We start from the raw sequence: 19433 nt of genomic DNA, 5'->3' as shown, positions 1-19433 counted from the left end.
TCCAAACCCATTTTTCGGAGTGTCTTTCACGTTTCCCATTTTAGATTCACACATTTTTCTATCAGTTTTGTTACTGTGTTAGAGTTTGAGTTTGCAATCGGATATGCTCTTCTCAGTAATATGCATTCCAGTGTTTACTTCAAAAAAATGAAACAGCCACGGAGGTCTGTTTCCGATTTGTTCACGGGGGTGGGAGGTTAGAGGTAGTGAGAGAGAGCAGGTGTGGTAGAGCAAGAGCAAGGGCCTTTATGTTTTTATATAGGTTTTCTTTTCGTACTTTTTTTTTACATTGCATTGCATTCTGCAGACAACAGTTTGAGAACCACTGGTCTACAGGATAGATTAAGTCTCTAGTAAGCAGTCTAGTAAACCAGAAGTGATGCATTTTAAATTAATGAATGGTGCATGGATTTAATTTTATTATTTTACCTGGGCCACAGTCTCTGGGAATCTTGCCCTTTCTTTGTGTCTAAAACAAAAGGTTAGGTCCAGTCAAGTGCATCACAACTGATGCAATCTTAAACTTGCTGCAATTTTTGGTTTCAATTTCACAGTTTTTCTTTTTTATTTATTTTTCTTTTTTGACTCCTTGACTCACAGTTGTGTAGATAATCGGTGTGACATTTGTTTCCCACTTTGTTACACATTTAGTAGCAGTGTCTATAGATCCTGCAGATTCAAGCGTCCGTGCCAGGAAGAACTACAGCAATCCCATGCCAGTCCTAGACAAGAGAACGCATCCCCACGTCATACAGAATCTGCACTGCACTATTTTAGCTCTAACTGAGCACATTCTATCAGGTTCAGCTTTAAAGCAAGATTCTCTGAGTGTTCAATTTAAAAATGCCTGAAAACATATCAGCTTGCTGTGGCGGATGTGGTTAAGAAGATTTAAACTTAGTCACACACTATAACGTATTAATAACACGTCTATCTAACTAATAACACTGTTCGTTTAGGGGCATGAGATAAATTACAGAAGTCACTACTGTGTGTAGGCTGAAGAGATCCAAGCTAACACAAGCCCACTCAGCTTCGACATGAATCATTATTGCACACTTTCGTACAGTTATTTGTGAGGTTATAAGGTAATATTATCCTGTAATTTTATTGTACACATTGGCCAGATTAATATAATACAAATATGCATGTAGTGTTCAGATTTGTTTTTCTCATTCCAGAGGCCCAAAAGTGAAACACTGCAGCAGCTGCAATAAGTGCATCTATGATTTTGATCACCACTGCAACTGGCTGAACAACTGTGTAGGAGGAAGGAACTACTGGTAAGAGATATACCACAGAGCAGGTGTATTACTAAACATCTTTAGTTTTTCTATGCAATACATTTCTGCTGTTTATCTAGACTACTATGCCTATACACGCTCACCTATCTTCCACAGATATATCTACAGTTACGTCAGTTAGGACAGTGACACAATTGTCATAATTTTGGCTCTGTATGCCACACCACAATGGATTTGAAAGGAAACAATCAAGATGTGCTTTAAGTGTAGACTTTCATCTTTAATTTGAGGGTAGTTACATCCAAATTGGGTGAACAGTGTGAACACCCATTTTTATATGTGGTCCTCCCACTTTTAGGGGCTCAAAAGTATTTGGACAAACTAACTAATTTATTTTTTATTATTATTATTATTATTTATTTTTTATTTTATTATATATAATTATATATAATTAACATTTTTCTTTTTTAATTAATCACATGCAGTAATGCTGACAGCCTTAATTGATAATGCATTAATTTATATACAAAGTATATATAACTATTTAATAAAAACTATATAAATATATAAAAACACATAATACACTTAAGCATTTACATTTATTTCCAAACATATTCAAACTGCTGTACTCAGAAGACAGTGTCACCTGCTGGACATTGTGTCAAACATACACTACGCTGTGGGCAAGCTTGGGACACACAGTCCACTCCATGGTAAATTATGTTTACATTATATTTACCCACTGAAAAAATTATGCATTATGATCACAATTTCTGCATGTCAAAATAAAATGTTTTCCATATATTCACCACAGAGTGCTGAAAAATGTATTCATGTAGTCTTTCAATGATTTTTTTAAAGCTACAGCAGTATTTACTAATATGGAATTTAGTCTCCTATCAGTTTAAAAAACTTTATAATTTGAACATTTCTACAATTTGCCAAATTGTTCCCTATTTGTTATTTGCTACAACTGATAATGTAATAAAATACTGATAACATAATAACTCTACAATAATGTAATAATTTGCAGTTTATAACTTTATAATACTGATAACGTAATAAATGTACCGATAAGGTAATAAAATGTCCCTACTGGTAACGTAATACCTTTTTTACCAATAACGTAATAACTTAATAACCAGTAACGTAATTACATTATTGGCATTTATTATGTTATCCACATGATTAAAAATATGTGTTAGGATAACGTTATAATTATACCGATAATGTAATAACACTCAAAAAGGAGCACCCAACTGCCATCCATTTAATTTTAGTTTTTATCATCTATTGTGCAACATGTGAAAAGAGATGATTATGTTGGATTACAGTTGGTCATTACTTTAAAAATAATTATATGTTACCTTCAGCAATTATCATTGTTTGCCTTTGATGAACTATCAATATGTGTAAAAAATATAAATTTAAATGTATATATACGTACAGTACATATTACTACAGGTAACGCAACACTTCGTGCATGGAAGCCTAATAATAATAATAATAACTAGAAGTTGCATGCAACTTTTAAGGCTTCCTTGCTGTCTCAGTAGGTTTCAGATTTGAGCAGGCATTTGTAGTTTAAATGCATGTGTTATTAAATGTGTAATTTTCAATTTCAATACACTGTAGTATATATTTGTGGTTTTCATTCTTTTCATTTGAAGTATGTATTCTAAGTCAGTGGACTTTAATTTCAATTTCCTCATTGCTTGTTTTACTGATGTAAAGTACCATTGTATTTTTCATTTAATTCTAGCATATATGTGAAATTTTAATTCTTGTGTCATTCAAGATGCATAATGCAATTCCCAAGTTTAGCCAAATGATGGAGGTAGAGGTCTACATAAGGAATGTCATGATGTGGCTGAAATGTGAAGCTTTCATTTTGGTTGGTGTACAACAGACAGGTTTTGTGTCCTATCAGCTTGGCTTCATCAAGTTTTACAGATCTTTCTACTAGTTTAATCACTAACAATTTAAGTACGTAAGGCTATAGTTCTGAATATATTTGCTGTCAAAAGTGACATATTGTAACACAGTTTGGTTAGTATTTGAATTGTGCTGATAGGTTTTTCTGGGGTCAATTTCATGCTATTATAAATATGTGTATTTTGCATTCGTGCACAGTCATTTTCTTGTGGCTGCCATGTTGTTAAATGCAGTCACTTGCCAATTGCAGAGATGATAGACAGCAGTGTCTACGTAATACATGCAAAGTTTCAGGGCACTGAGCTTTAGAGTTCCAGAGTAGTAGCTGTCTTCATTTTCGCACACGGATACATGTTAAATCCAACATTGCAGCTTAACCGTGTACCTCACAAACTTAATTATCAGGTTTTATGTTCAATGCACAGACATAGACATAGGTGCTGAGTTTCATGTGCATACTGCATTCCAGTGTAGAGGTAATGTGATACTTGTCTGAAGCAACGCATATGTTTATTTTTCATTGGCCCACAGCATCCATGTTTTTCACTGGGGCAACTAGCCTTTGACACCCATAGTAGGACTCTATACTAGTGTCATGCATGCCAATTTGTGGCACAGTGGGTATAAGTGGCATGGATTAGAAGGCATCAAAGCTGGAATTAGAGAATGCTACATGGCAGACAAAGCGTGCGCCCGGGGAACTTCTGATGAACAAGTGTAATAATGGGGCATAAGGTATGCATGTGTGTGAAGTGGCATATGCATGTGCCATTAGATTTTGGAGAAGAAGATTTTTGTTGCATTTCACAATTTCGACACTCATCGCAACATGGCGGCGGCACCATGTGACCGACACATGTAGTTTTCACTGCATTTGTAGGTATAAGATGTGTCTACAACACTTGTGAGTTTCATGAGTTTTCATGCATGTATGAGCGTTTTAGGGACATTAGAATTATTGGCAGAAGGAAAATAAATAAATAAATAAATAAATAAATAAATACATAAATAAATAATAATAATAATAATAATAATAATAATAATAATAATAATAATAATAATAATAATAATAATACAAATCCTAACAAAAACAATAGGCTTCCAGCACTTCGTGCATGGAAGCCTAATAAAAATCCTAACAGAAACAATAGGCTTCCTGCTCTTCGTGCATGGAAGACTAATAATAACTAGAAGTTGCATGCAACTTTTCAGGCTTCCATGTTGTATCAATAGGTTTCAGATTTTAGCAGGGATTTGTAGTTTAAATGCATGTGTTATTAAATGTGTAATTTTCAATTACAATCCATTGTAGTATACATTTGAGGTTTTCAATCTTTTGTCATTTTTAGTGCATATTTCAGTGTCACTGGACTATAATATTAATGTATTGCTTGCATGCATCAATTATGTAAGGTACCATTGTATTTTTCACTTAATTCCTGCATATATGTGAAGTTTTCATTCTTGTGTCATTCAAGATGCAGAATGCAATTTCCAAACTTGTCCACATGATGGAGGCAGAGGTCTACATAAGGAATGTCATGATGTGGCATAAAATGTGAAGCTGTCATTTTGATTGGTGTACAGCAGCTCTGTTTTATTTCCTATCAACTTCGCTTCTTCAATGTTGATAGATCTTTGTACTAGTGTTACCCACCGTATTTTGCATATGTGCATATTGCTTGTGGCTGCCATGTTTTTGCAGACAGTCACTTGTCTCTTGCACATTTGATACATTGCAGGATCTATGTAATACTTGCTCATTTTCAAGGCACTGGGCTTTTTAGTTCCAGAGCAGTAGCCATTTTCATATTTGTGTGTAGTTCATTCCAGTGTGCTGGAAATGTGTAACTTGCCTGAAGAGGTGCATACGTTTTTTTTCCAATGGCCCCTACGGCACCCATGTTTTTCACTAGAGCAACTCACCTTTTACAGCATTGGTAGTACCCTGTACTAGTGTCATGCATACCAATTTGTGTCACAGTTGGTAAAAGTGGCATGAATTAGAAGGCAGAATAGTTTGAATCAGAAAATGCTACATGGGAGACAAAATGTGTGCCTGAGGAACTTCTGATGAACAAGCGTAATAGTGGGGTAAAAGGTATGCATGTGTATGAAGTTTTGGAGTAGAAGATTTTTGTAGCATTTCACAATTTATCTGCTAAATACAATATGGCAGCTGCATCATGACACCTGCAAATGCAGTTTTCAATATATTTGTAGGTATATGTGGTTTCTACAACACTTGCGAGTTTCGTGAATTTTCATGCATGTATGAGCATTTTAGGGACATTTGAAATTTCTGGTGGAAGAAAAAAATAAGAAGAAAAATCCTAACAAAAACAATAGGCTTTCAGCACTTCGTGCATGGAAGCCTAATGATAATTAAAATAGGGTTCCAGCAACTTCGTTGCTTGGCCTCCTAATAAGAATAATCTTAACAATTACAATAGGGTTCCAGCAACTTTGTTGCTTGGCCCCCTAATAATAAAGTTTTATCGATTGAATTGCTATTTGCACATTGCCTCTACATACACATATGAGCGCTGGATACTAGCAGTACTAATACTGACCCTGTGTTGTATTGAGAGTAAGATTGTGAGCTGTCTCAGTAACAAGTTGGACGGAGCCAAACTTTTCAACTTTAAAGTCACAGTTAATTGTATGTATGGTTGTAGTTGGGCCTAAAAGCTGAGTTGGGATAGCTGTCTTTGGGGAAGCTTCACTTGGTGTGTTGATTTTAGTCTTTTTCATATGTATGGTGTTGGTGTTTATTATTCTGTTTAACTTTTTTATAATTGTCTTATTGTCAGCAGTTCTTTGGTAACACGGTTGTGGTTTGATTCACTTGTTTTCACTATTATTATTGTTAGTTTTCATTTTGCACCGTGGTAGTTGTTCTTTCTCAGCTTATGCTAAGTATTAACTGTTTTTTATTGTATGGTTTTTGTTTTTGTAGTTTGTTTAAATAAATATGTGTATAGGTACCATTTTACAGTGCGCCTACTCTCGTTTAATTGAAGTATACTTGTTGTGGGGAATCTTGGGTTATAAATCTGAAACGATAGGTCCCTCTCCTCTGAACATAAAAAGGGTGCCGTGGTCGACTTTAGGAGACTGTAATAACGCTTGTGGCTGACAACCCTCCCCCAATTCCCCCAATTCATATCAAATCAATAAGGGATGCCTTATACTGATTTCTTAAATGTTTTTGATTTTCAGGTTTTTCTTGGTTACTGTGGTGTCTGCAGTCCTTGGAATTCTGCTGTTTGTATTTGTCATCCTCTTTATATTCATCGAGCATTTTGTGAACCCTGCTACATTACGTTCAGCTCCACAGTTTAATGGTAAGTCATTAGAAGAAACTATAATGTGCAGCTTGAAATATATCTGATATAATATAACTGATACAGTTGTGATGTGGAGCAAATTGTTGCTCTTTGCACTGCAATTATGGAATAAAGACAGCATAACTTAAGTGTGTAAGCTCAAGGTTTTTAAAGACCAGGTGGCCACGGAGTGAAAAACATAACAAAATGGAATTGCCATAAAGGGAGTGAACAACAATCTTAAAGGGACTGGGTAATACCCGCAACGCCAGAACAGTAGAAAGATTTACAAAACACATCCAAATATACTTCGAAAAATACTTATCCTGAGCTTTCAAAAACTTGTGTTTTAATTGAAAATATTGTAACATCAACAACAACAAATAATAATAATGTATACACATTTTCTACTATTTGTTAAACTGAACAGAATTTGTAAAATAGTGGCATTAAGGTACAATAGTGTTACAATAGTTTCATGCTAGGGAACTATTTTTGGAACTGGGAATAGACAGTGCATTTTGAATGTTCCAAGGCTTGCTTTCTCTCCTTTAAAAGAATGTCCCCAAAATTATTTTCATCACAATTGATAGTAGAAAGGGTCCACTTTATACCTACAGTACATTCATGCTGGGGCACTGTTTGTGGAAATGGGAATAAACACCAAATAGATGTCCCCTATACCTATATTTCAGTTCAATACAGCTCTACACAGTCTTTTCAGCTTCAATATAACCTTCTTCTCATCTAGGCTGTGGCCAGAGGGGTCTTCTGCATATTGTATGGGGTATGTTAATTGAAACTACCTTGTAGAGGAAGAGGCAGAGGACCCCCCCCAATGCAATTTAAAACACAGAATTGTGTCATAGGGCACAATTTGGGTGTGAAATCCCAGTTCCACAAATTTCTCCCCAGCATGAAACTACTTTAATTGAAAAGGGGAGCCTTTATACTATCAATAGGACCTAAAATGTTTTTGGGGACTTTTAAATATGAGAGCCAGCTTCAGAATGCTTAAAATGCTATTAAAAATATGAAATTGTGTCAAGGGGGCACCAATTTTATTGTCTATTGCCAGTTCCACAAATTGTTCCCCAGCTTGAAACTACTGTACTTTAGAAGGGGACCCTTTCTACCATCAATTGGACCTAAAAAAAAAAGTGGCCATTCTTTTAAATGAGAGAAAGCAAGCCTCGGAATGCTCACAATGCATTTAAAAATATGACATTGTGGCATAGGGGTAACCAGTGTGGGTGTTTATTCCCAGTTCCACAAACAGTGCCCCAGCATGAAACTGTTAAAGCACAATTGTACCTTATTGCCACTATTACTTTTACAAATTCTGTTTAGTTTAACAAATTGTAGAAAATGTGAATATATTGTTGTAGTTGTTATTATTGGGAGCATGACTATTCATCCCCGCATCAATTCGCCCCTATAACAATTAGTCCCAGATGACAATTCATCCCCACGTCAATTCGCCACCCTTTCATACGTTCTCCACTGGAGCATTTGTAACCATGAATGCATTCACTTATTGTAGAGCCATAGAACACATACGTGTATGTGTATATATAGTAGGCAGGCTATATAAATACACACACACAACTATTTTGTATTATTTATTATAATGTATGTTTTTAATTGATACATTAATTTGAGACTATAACCCCAATAATTAAGTTTTGTACAATTAATCATGACAGCTGGCAGCGGTAGCTGCAGGGTACTTAAAATAGGTTTCAGGTTCAATTTGTATATCAGTTGGTACAGTGTTTAAGGAACAGCACTGTGGACCTGATGATCTGGGTTTGATTCCTAATGAGTACTTATTATTCTCTTATGTGTAGATTTTTTTATATATATAATTTCCTCAAGTTAAAAGGTATCAGAGTAGAACCATCAATTAGAAGGCTTTTGAAAATACAGTGCTTACATATGGAGGGTCAGTCCTTCAGACAAATCTAATTTATTAATTTGTATTTTTTACACTTAAGCATTAAATTCAGTGCATATGTGGATGCCTTGATATTATTATTATTGTTATTGATTTCTTACATTAAGTTTGGCTGAATTTGAATAATTCTACACTCTAACTGGATCTCAATGAGTGAATTTGCATTGCTCTGTCTGATTTGCTGGTTCATGTTCACTGAACCATGATATTGAAAAGCAGTTCTAATTAGGAGAATCTAAAATCCTTATTAATCACCGTCTAATTGTTCATTCTACTCTGATACCATTTAACTCGAGGTATCAAACGTGGATGGTCTTGCTTTGATCATAATTGTCAATGTCAAAAGATTTTGTATTCCTACATAAAATTGCATAAAATATTGACATTTATGACATTCTGGAACAAGACAGTCTACTGATCAAAGCAAGACCATCCACATTTTTGTAGAAGCTACACACACCCATAGAGAGCTCACAATGTCAAGATGGAAAACTGTTTACAGTGTACTAATACACAACGATTTTACATAATTGGATCTGAATTTCTCTGTGTTTGATAGAACATCAAATAATATTTACTACATTAATTGTTAGGTTGTTCTGAACAAAACAAGCCTATTTACAAAGTGAGTGATCTGTGACTGTCTGAATGAGACCCCGGCCCCCCACACCAGAGCAGACTGCGCGTCTTTAAAACTGGAAAATGGGGGTGTTCTAAAACCTTTGACTAGAAATGTAATCTTAGGGCTGTCATTCGATTAAAAAAATGTATCGCTTAATCAATGGGCATTAGTTGATTAATCAGTAGATTAATCGGGATCTTATTAAAATAAGTGGTTGTACAACACAGTAATACTTTAATAAATACTAGGCATTAATATTACAGTATAACAACACTGAACATGAATGGTAAAACAAAATTAGAAACGTAGCCTATATTTAAAAAAAATATTATAATCAGCAAACTAAACTACAGCAAACAAATATTTTGCTCATGAATGCTACTGTAAACTACTCACACTGTCATTGTATTAAAAGCACTGCTTGCAAATGAAACGGAAAACCTTTCCTGTCTCCGAATCCAGTTGCAATCCAAAGCTAGACTTTAGTTTTCCCTTTAGCAGCTTGTAACCCTCCAGTTTGTGCGCGGATACTGTACTGTAGCTCTCGTGGTGTAATATCTTGTGTGATTCGCCTTTATAATTTAACACAAGAAGCCCTGAGCTGGTCAGTTTGACTGATTTAATTTGAATTACTCTGTTCCTGAATACACTGTGCATATCCGTTTGTGACTTTTCCTAAATATATGTATTAAATATTCCTACGGCGTTTTAGCTGCATAAACACAACTCAGTTCAAGTCCCAATCTCTACCTCACCTGTCTACAGTCTATGTGCTTGAAAAACACATGTATTGTATAGCATTACAAGTGTCTTCTTACAACTGTTGTCAGATTGAGTGGACACTGAGAGTGATGTATGTATGGTTTTGTAAATACAGTGTGTACTATGATTTGTAGTAAGGCTGGTTTATACCTCTGCGTCTCTGCGTACATGCGCGGGCGTCGTGCGCAGACGGTCGCACAGCTGTCTGCCAACATACTTGCACGTAAGGCTGACGCGTCCATAGAGGCAGTGTCGCATTAACATCACAATCTAGAGAAACGAAACTCGAAATCTATGGTGCACCTACTTGTATGGATGTAAATTAACACATACTGTTACTGACTTGTTATTTTATTATTATTACAGAAACTACACGCACACAAATACAAATTGCATCCTGTATGTGCATATCTCTATTGTCTTACTATAGTTGGCTAGACACTTAACACTAGATCATACATACACACGTCTCTGCGTATGTGAATTCCTCCTGCATATCCGTTCTTATATGTTACTATATATTTGAATTTGATACATATATGGCGTTTCTGCTGTTAAACTTCTCAAAATTAATGAGCTATAAATACGTTGTTCTCCAACCGCCAGACCAATCCTGATCACGTTGTAAACCCGGGTCTCTGGATCAATGCCTTGATTAGTCACTGTTTGATCATGAATGGTAATTGTTCATTCCGTCCACGGAAAGCAAAGTACATTTTACCTTTCGTCCAAAATTGCCAAGCACGAAATACGTGGGCATTTCGTGAAATAAAATGTGAATTATGTTCACGAAATGTGCAGTTCGAGGGACAAAATAATAATTCTGTGGACAAATGCGTTTTGTGGATGCATTTTAAATACTTTCGTATGTCACCACATTGTTTCTCTGCGGCGGCGTTACACACATGCACACACCGCACACCAGTCGCTCCAGCACTGAGCGCTTGGCCGCGGCTCTCAGAATATCCTGCTCAGCCAATCAGCGCTGGCCTGACGCAGAGACGCAGAGACGCGCTCTTGAGATCTCGGAGGAGTGCGCGTCGGCGCGTCTGCGGGCCTCTGCGGGCTACGCTTACCCACAAACCCCTGCTCTGCGTCGCTACACAGAGACGCATTGGCGGACCTACGCAGAAGTATAAATTGGCCTTTAGTCTTGACTTCCAGCACTAATGAATTATTTAAATGTACCATCGAAATTAAAATAAACAACAAAGTAATCTGTATTCTTTCAACAAAAATGTGGGGGGGAAATAAAAACAAAACAATATGAGAATGTAATGTTCTTGTTCAAATGTTGCTCCTTTCACCTATATTTAAACCTTTCCTGTAATAGGTATATCTGAAAAAAGCACATGGCTTGCATTTCTTCCGGTTGCTCCTACTGAAAAATGTTCAGCAGGAATTCTTGTGGTGGCATTACAATCATTACAATCATGCTAGGGATCGCCACACTACTGCTCCTGGGACATTTGCTGGGATTTCATATTTACTTACGTAAGACTTTTTGGTCCTGTATTAGTTTTTATATGCCAATTAAGTATTTTTCTTTTGCATTAGGATATATAGTATACCGTTAGTTTCTTCCCTATACAAGAAGTGTGTATTGGTGTGTGTAAATCAGAATTAGTGGAATAAAACATTTAATGATTCTGTATATCCCAGTATATTATTTATTATTATGTTATTTTACATTTATTTTCATTCAATAAATATGCATGGTTGGAATGTGCATTATGCATGAATGAATACATATATAGGCTGGCTGTATGAAACAGTTATTCTACAACGAAAATCTGTTCTGAACAAATACAGATTAAAAAATGTTTTTAATATTTTTTTCCCCTTAATGCAGATAGCAAGAATGTACATTATAAATGATAAATATCAAGTGGGTCACACTGAACTTTGAGAGAGAAAAGGATTTGCTAATGTGTGGTCAGATTATACAACGTCAATATATAAACAGTTTAGATATATTAGTGAAAAGGGTAGCATTTAAATTAGCAATATTAAAATGAAATGACTTGCTATTAAGACACAGTTTATAAAGTTGTGTGGAGAGTGTACAAAGTTTGGGGAGGAACAACTAAAATCATCCCAAAGATTTCTGGACAGATAGGTTAAAGGATTTGACAAGGTGAGTCTAGCATTCTCCCTCCTCAACCCCCAGCATGACACAAAAATCTGTTCAGCCTCAATCTTTTGAGTTGTGAAAGATTTTACAGTTTTGTTTCCCCAGTGGCTAAAAAGATGAGTACTTATGAATACATACTGAAACAGCTACACACACAGAGCATCAGAGACCAAGATAAGGAAACTACTCAATCAACACCTACCAGTGGTACATCCTTGCAGGTAAACTGTCTTCTGTGCCTTTTGCTTTCATCCCTTCCTGTCTTGGACTTCAAAAATCAAAATAAGGAACTCTGACATATCTGTGCTGTCATGTGATTGTAGAATTTGCCAGCAGTGGAACCTATCATTGACTGTGATGCACCATTATCTGGAAGGGCCAGGTGAGCTTGCTAACAGTGCTTTTGTTGCTGAAAAGGTCATTTTACTTATCTGCATATGCTAAAATCAAAGTTTTACCAGGCACTTGAGAGCCCTGAGTTTTAGTGAAAGTTGTATCAGTCCTCCCCACAATGCAAACAAAGTTCCTGTGTTTGCACTGTGTCGCTCGGCAGTTGAGCCGGGTGGCCTAATTATAAAAAAATACAAAAATATCCTGAATAGGCCTTAATGTTTATATGGAAAGAAAGAGAAAATTAACTGGAATGAATCTGCCTCTCTATGAGAATCACAGATCTATTTAGAGCTTTACATTTAGAAGCCTAGGCCAGAGGTTGCAGGACTGAACAAATGGTGTTGCGAAAATTAAAGGAAATGCAAAGCTGGTTTTCCAATGAGAAGCAGGGCAATACATTTGGAAATAAATAAATGCAGTCAAATCAAACTGAGAAATGTTCAATGCAAATACGGTCTTAAATCCTCAGGCCAATGTGTTTAATTTTTATAGTTCTTTAAAGTATCAAGACAAAGGCCAAGCTGGCAACAGGCTATCCAGTGGAATTTGTGTCGAGGTGAGATTGTGTCTATTCATTTGTTTATTGAAATAGGCAGTGGAAAATTCTGTTACATTTTCAAGGTACTGTTAATGCAATAATCTGCATACATAAGTATAAACCTAAGTGTATCAATAAATTAAGAGGCTTTTGGTAAAACAAAATATGTATTATTGAGATATATATATATATATATGTATATATATATATATATATATATATATATATATATATATATATATATATATATATAATGTTTTATGTATTTATTAATTGAAGGTGGACAACTTTAAAGAAACACCCAGTGGTCAAAATGAAAATTATTATTATTGTCCAAAGCCTGTTTCTCAAACATTAGCAGGTAAGCTGATCTCTCATTCCTAAGATAATTAATTAATTAGGCAACATATCTTAGAGATTTAATGTATTATTTATTATGAAAAATGTGTTGATTTCTTACAGGATGATGCAAAGAACATTTTAAACCTAAACTGGTAACACTTTTCAATAATGGGCATTAATTCCTCATGAATTCCGAAGTACAACACAGGAAAACACATGAATGCATTATGGAATTATTTGTAATAAATTAAGTTGATATGTATACATCACGTCTTCACACATTAATTCATATTGTTCACAACCCCCTGGCGAGCGAGTAAGAGGGTATGAATTAATTATGATTCATTGTTATTAAGGAACATTATTATGTTCCTTGTGAATTTGTGCGTAATTCCTTTGCAACAAATGGTGTTAATCAAGTGTACAAATAGGGACTAGTTATATGAGTAAAAGCAAACAAAATGTATGGATTCATCACAATTTAGATTTTTAAAATGTATTTTCTCTTATAAAAATCTACACTATGCCAAGTTACGTTTTCTTTTAAAGAATGATGCTTATTTACAAGCAATCTCATGTACTTCATGTTTACAGCTAATTATTTTAAAGTTATGACTTATTCATGTTATTTCCTAATGAACTCTATATAATCAAACAATTAGAGTAAAGTCCTTAGTATAGGGCAATGTTTTATGCTGAAATATGTGGGTATAGGTATTTGAGTTTTTTAGGGTTTTTTGCTTTCAAACAATCTTACATTTGCCAGTTGACAGCAACATTAACAATAATATGTTTTCAGTTGCTGTGGTTGTACCTTATTTTATATAGAGTTCATTTTGTTTATTTATGTATTGACTTGACAGCTTTTGCTTTTCTGTGGCATGGTTTCAGTATGAGTGTTAAAGTTGGTTTGTGTTTCTGCCTGTTTAAAAGGTTTCTGTGTGGGTGAGATGTCAGATAACAGCTTTACATGAGCTTTGATACAACAGTTTTGGCCTCGTCTTCTTACCAACCATGTTTTTCCATAACCTACAATAATGATGATGGAAATAATAATCTTATTCTTCACTCTCAAAGTAAACTTGGAAGGTGAGATTGTTGAAGATTCACTAGAGAAATGGAATCCTGGAGTTCAGGGTGAGGCACAAACTGTATCCCAGGGCAGTAGGAAATCAAAAGAAGGAGCTCCGGTTGTTCAGAATCCTCTTGGGAGTTCCATAATGCACACCTCATCTGAAAGTCTGTCAAATTCTGTGGAGTCACAATCTGCCCTTTATAGCTCTATACTAAGGGAATATGGGAAAGATATTCCTTAGAACTTTACCCCTTCATGGGTTAAGACTGAAGATATAGATTTATTGATGGAGTCCTTAAATAATCCTTAAAGACATGTCCCATATAAATTAAACTCTTTGGTCCTCTTTGAGCAAGATAGATGCTGGAAGGAATGCAGAGGATATTTTAAACTGCAGATAAAAAAAAAAAAGTTTGTATCTTTTTTTGAGAATCTGAGAATTGTTGTTATATAGATTGTATCTTGTCACAGTATGCAACTGCAGAACATGGGCATAGAATGGGCATAGACCAATGGAAAGTACGTTACTATGGTCTGTTATCAGCCTAGATATTTTTTTTACCCAATCACAGACCATGTATTTTACGAATATATCAGACAGCTATCAGCTGAAGATTCCGCATGAGGGCTGTCAATGACAGTACGTCTTATTGATATTTGTACTGGGTAAATAAATGGCAATATGCTGGTGCACTCGAGTGCTATTTGACCCGAAAAGTTGACAAAATACTTGAACCATTGGGTTATCAGTACAGTCAAACTCTAAGAGATATCAGGATAGAGGAGAAGATACTGAAGGGATTAGCAGATTTACAAACAAACAAATCACCTGGGCCAGATTATGTAAAATGTAAAATGTCTAGCACCTTGTTTTTTACTACAGGTATCCTTTAATAACTGCTACAATCCAAAACAGACCATTTCCACCATGTCAGATGAATAGATGCCTGATAAAACCCTAGGTTTCTGCACTCTTTCTGGTTTGTTCTGGTTCACCCCAAAGGTATTCTATGCATTTGAGGCCAGGACTCAATTAAATTAAACATCTTCAGTATAAAAATGGGTGTAATTCCTACACCGTTCACCCAATTTGGAAGTAACTACCCTCAAATTAAAGATGAGAGTCTACACTTAAATCTTATCTTAATTGTTTACTTTCAAATCCATTGTGGTGGCATACAGAGCCAAAATGATGACAATTGTCCAAATATTTATGGACCTAGCTGTATTACATCACAGAAGTCTAGATCAAAATGTTATTGAACTCATGATTGATAGTTTGGATTGCTAAAGGTAGTTAGAATGATTAATAGATTAGCAGACAGTTTATTTAAAGCTTTAAATAAATATAGGGAGAAAATGGTAAAGTATGATGAAGATTCAATTGTGCCTTTGAGATATAAGATGCAATAAATGCTGTAACACATGAAACTGAGACCAGTAAGCCTAAAGCAATATGAGTTTCTGATAGCGCAGAGCCGGTTGCTTAAAACATGCCGTGTGCAGCACCTGGAAACTGCAAGATGTAAGGCTGAAACAAGGGCATATTGGCAAACACACACACACATGAAATCGAATATACACATATGAAATGCTCACGCACACACATATGAAACGCTTGCGCACACAAACATGAAATGCTCGCACACGCCCAGGGGGTAATTGCGCAGTCTGCTCCGGTCTCATTTAGACGGTCACAGATCACTCCTTTTCAATCGGATTTCTTTGTAAATAGGCTTGTTTTGTTCAGAACAACCTAACAATTATTGTAGTAAATAGTATTTGTTGTTCTATCAAACACAGATAAGTTCAGATCCAATTATGTAAAATTATTGTGTATTAGTACACTGTAAACAGTTTTCCATCTTGACACTGTGAGCTCTCTATGGGTGTGTGTTGCTTCTACGAAAACGTGGATGGTCTTGCTTTGATCAGTAGACTGTCTTGTTCCAGAATGTCATAATTGTCAATATTTTCTGAGATTTTGTATTCCTACTCAGACCAAGTATCCCCCCACTGCCCCCCCCCCCCCACATATCAGAATGCAGAGGGTGGGGTATATAAACCAATTTTTTCACATCAGAGAATGCTTCCCATCATTAGAAAGCTGACAGTCTCAGTTTTCATGGGATACCAAACACTTGGCAAACACAACAGTGAAGAATGCACATGGGATTAAAGAGAAGCACACAGAAGCGAGATGTAAGACTGAAACAAGGGCATAGCGGCTTCTGGGGGTGCAGAGCAGGTGGGCTAAAGCATGCCGTGTGCGGCACCTGGGAGCTGCGAGACATGAGGCTGAAGCGAGTAAGTTGGTGAGCTATTGGAGGCGGCGCCTAGTTTCCATACAGAGCAGTTCAGGCTACATAAGAACATAAAGTTTACAAACAAGAGGAGGCCATTCGAACAATCGTGCTTGTTTGGTTTCCCTTAGTAAATCAGTGATCCAAGGATGCTATATAGTCTATTTTTAAATGTTCCCAAATTTTCAACTTCTACCACATCGCTGGGGAGTTTGATCCAGTTTGTGACGACTCTGTGTGAAGAAGTGTCTCCTGTTTTCCGTCTTTAATGCCTTGAAACTCAATTGCCATTTGTGTCCCTGGGTCCGTGTGTCCCTTCTGATCTGGAAAAGGTCCTCTGGTTTGATTTGGTCGATGTATTTCACGATTTTGAAGACTTGAAGTCCCCACGTAGTCTCCTCTGTTCCAGGGTGAAAAGGTTCAGTTCAGTGCATAACCTGGGCTGCCAAGATTATATCTGCTGAGCCACCTATTCTATATCTGCAAATTTGACAAGTTTGCTAATTATCCCATGAATAGCGGCTTCTGTGACATGCACCTGGAAGCTGTGAGATGTAAGGCTGAAGCAAGTGAATGCCAGCTTCTGGGGGGCCAGGAAAGCGTAGGCTAAAGCAATTTTCTCTGTTTTGTATATTCAAAGTAGTGGTATTTTAAAATGTCATAACTTTGTGAGGAATTAACATATCTTAACACATTATATATAAAGTAATAATCCAGCTCAATCAGATGAAGTAATTTTTGAAAATGTGGGTTTAGTGGTGGCTACTGCCAGTTGCAATCCAAATGATGATAATGATTATGTAGTAGTTTGTCAGTTGTCAGCTAATTATTTTGTATAGTATAGTATTGTATGTATTATTTATTTTAGTTTTTTAATGTGCACTGTGCAGTATAGTGCAATTGCAATATAGTATTTTCAGAACTGATTATTGTTGGTGTGGGTGTTTTTTGCCTTAACTGTTTATTAGTCATTGCTGTTACTATGTGCACTATTTACATTTGTATTTATTACTACATATATTTCTTCAACATGTACAGTGTATGTTAAAGTGAAATAAATGTTCTCAGATGTGCACTATTTAAATGTTTGTGTATCTTTTAGTTTTACCAAAATATTTTTGTCTCCGCCATAAAGATGGGCACCACTAAAATGTTTTGCAGTGAGGTGGGGGGCCCCACAATCAAATCTTGCCTATGGCCCCCAAAAGGCTAAGGCTGGCCCTGTTTGGAACCACATGGCCCATTGTTATTTGTACCTTTCCAGGGTTTTTCCTGGCTCAGCATGGGCCTTTGGGGGGTGACTACGCACGACATCTCATCAGCCTTCGGTCCGTCAATGGCCACCCTGCAGCACACGGCAAGGTGGTCATTCTTGAGCCGGTTCCTCAATGGTGTTTTCACCTGTTGAAAATTGAATGGAGAATGCAATGATTGTGCTATCAACAAATAATATTAACAACCCTTTAACATTTTGGGGTGGGGCATATACTGTATATTGCAGATTACACATCATGTTAACTTTATTTACCAGCTTGAGGGCAGAGAACAAGCGCTCAACGTCTGCAGAGTTGCGGGAAACATATACCCAATAAAATAAAATAAAATAAAATACTGCAGAAGTTTGCCACAGTTTTAATCCACATATTTGTAAAGTCCCTTGCAATTAGTTTAAAATAAACCAAAGCAGTGCCCTAGCTCTGTTTAAATAAAGTTTCAGATTCACTTAAAATAAAACCATGAGGCATGCAAAATACATACCAGTTGTCCTTTCACACATGTAGCACACAACAGGAGACGCTTTCTCACCTACTGGAAATACTCTGTTTGGTTTAGACGAGGGGTGCAGGAGGCAGGACATGACGGAAAAAGTACGCTGTGGATGTAATTCAGCGTTTTTTTAAGATTTTCACCAGAAATAAAAAGTTTTTTATTTTGTGAGAAATCACAGGAATTCCTCTCTCACATTAGCACTAGTTTCGTAGCGGAGCGTTCAGGCGCAGTCAAACCAATGCAGCAGCTGGCTTATAAATCCAATTCCCTTTCCAATTGGATTTTTGGGGTTGCATGTGTAAAATATAGTGGCTGTGGATGGGAGGGGAGTTGACTACTGGAAGTCAAAGATGTTGTATTTAAGTTTATGTTCTGCTTGATCAACAGTTGTTTGATAAATTGCTATTAAACACATTCAGAGAAGATTTGAAATGCTATTTCTTTATTTTTTTATTTTGGCACTGGTGATTTTCCTTTGGCGCTCGCTAAAACCTCTTTGGGGGGCACCAAAAATTCCTCTATGCAGAAAAACCCTGCTTTTATGTTGCATAATATGTACAGGGTAGCTCAGGGGTGTCAAACTCGGTAGTGGGCCAGATTTGTTCAAATGAGACCTCATGGGGGCCAGATCATTTTTTGCTAAAATTAATTTGACTCTACACATGCTGCGGATTTATTATTTGAAATCATTCAAGAAGGCCTACAGATACCAATCAATGCATTGTTGGCACATGAAAATAATACACAATGTACACTCTTACAAAAAATGGTTCTACACAGAACCGTAAAGGGTTCTTTGAGTTATCGCTCTGGTGGAACCCTTTATGGTTCTATGTAGAACCCCTTAAAAAGGGTTACATGAAGAACCCTTAAACAAAGTGTTCTATAAAGAACCATCTTTTTTTTTTTAAAGTTCTATATAGAACCCCTTCCGAGGGGTTACATGAAGAACCCTTAAACAAAGCATTCTATACAGAACCGTTCGTTTTTATAAGTTATATATAGAACCCTTACATGTGCTATTACTTT

At 36.1% G+C, this 19433-nt stretch overlaps 1 protein-coding gene across 1 annotated transcript in view; it reads left to right on the top strand.

Annotated features, from left to right (window-relative positions):
* Positions 1-19433, top strand: part of zdhhc11 (zDHHC palmitoyltransferase 11) — a 65532-nt gene that overhangs the window by 11673 nt on the left and 34426 nt on the right. The window contains 7 exon segments of the mRNA XM_066714581.1: positions 609-787; positions 1182-1283; positions 6402-6526; positions 11183-11268; positions 11271-11343; positions 12089-12204; positions 12307-12365. Coding sequence (XP_066570678.1) covers positions 609-787; positions 1182-1283; positions 6402-6526; positions 11183-11268; positions 11271-11343; positions 12089-12204; positions 12307-12365 — 740 coding nt within the window.

This window comes from Amia ocellicauda, chromosome 10 (assembly GCF_036373705.1).
Source record: "Amia ocellicauda isolate fAmiCal2 chromosome 10, fAmiCal2.hap1, whole genome shotgun sequence".
NCBI lineage: Eukaryota > Metazoa > Chordata > Actinopteri > Amiiformes > Amiidae > Amia > Amia ocellicauda.
This window is presented reverse-complemented; position numbering and strand designations above follow the sequence as displayed.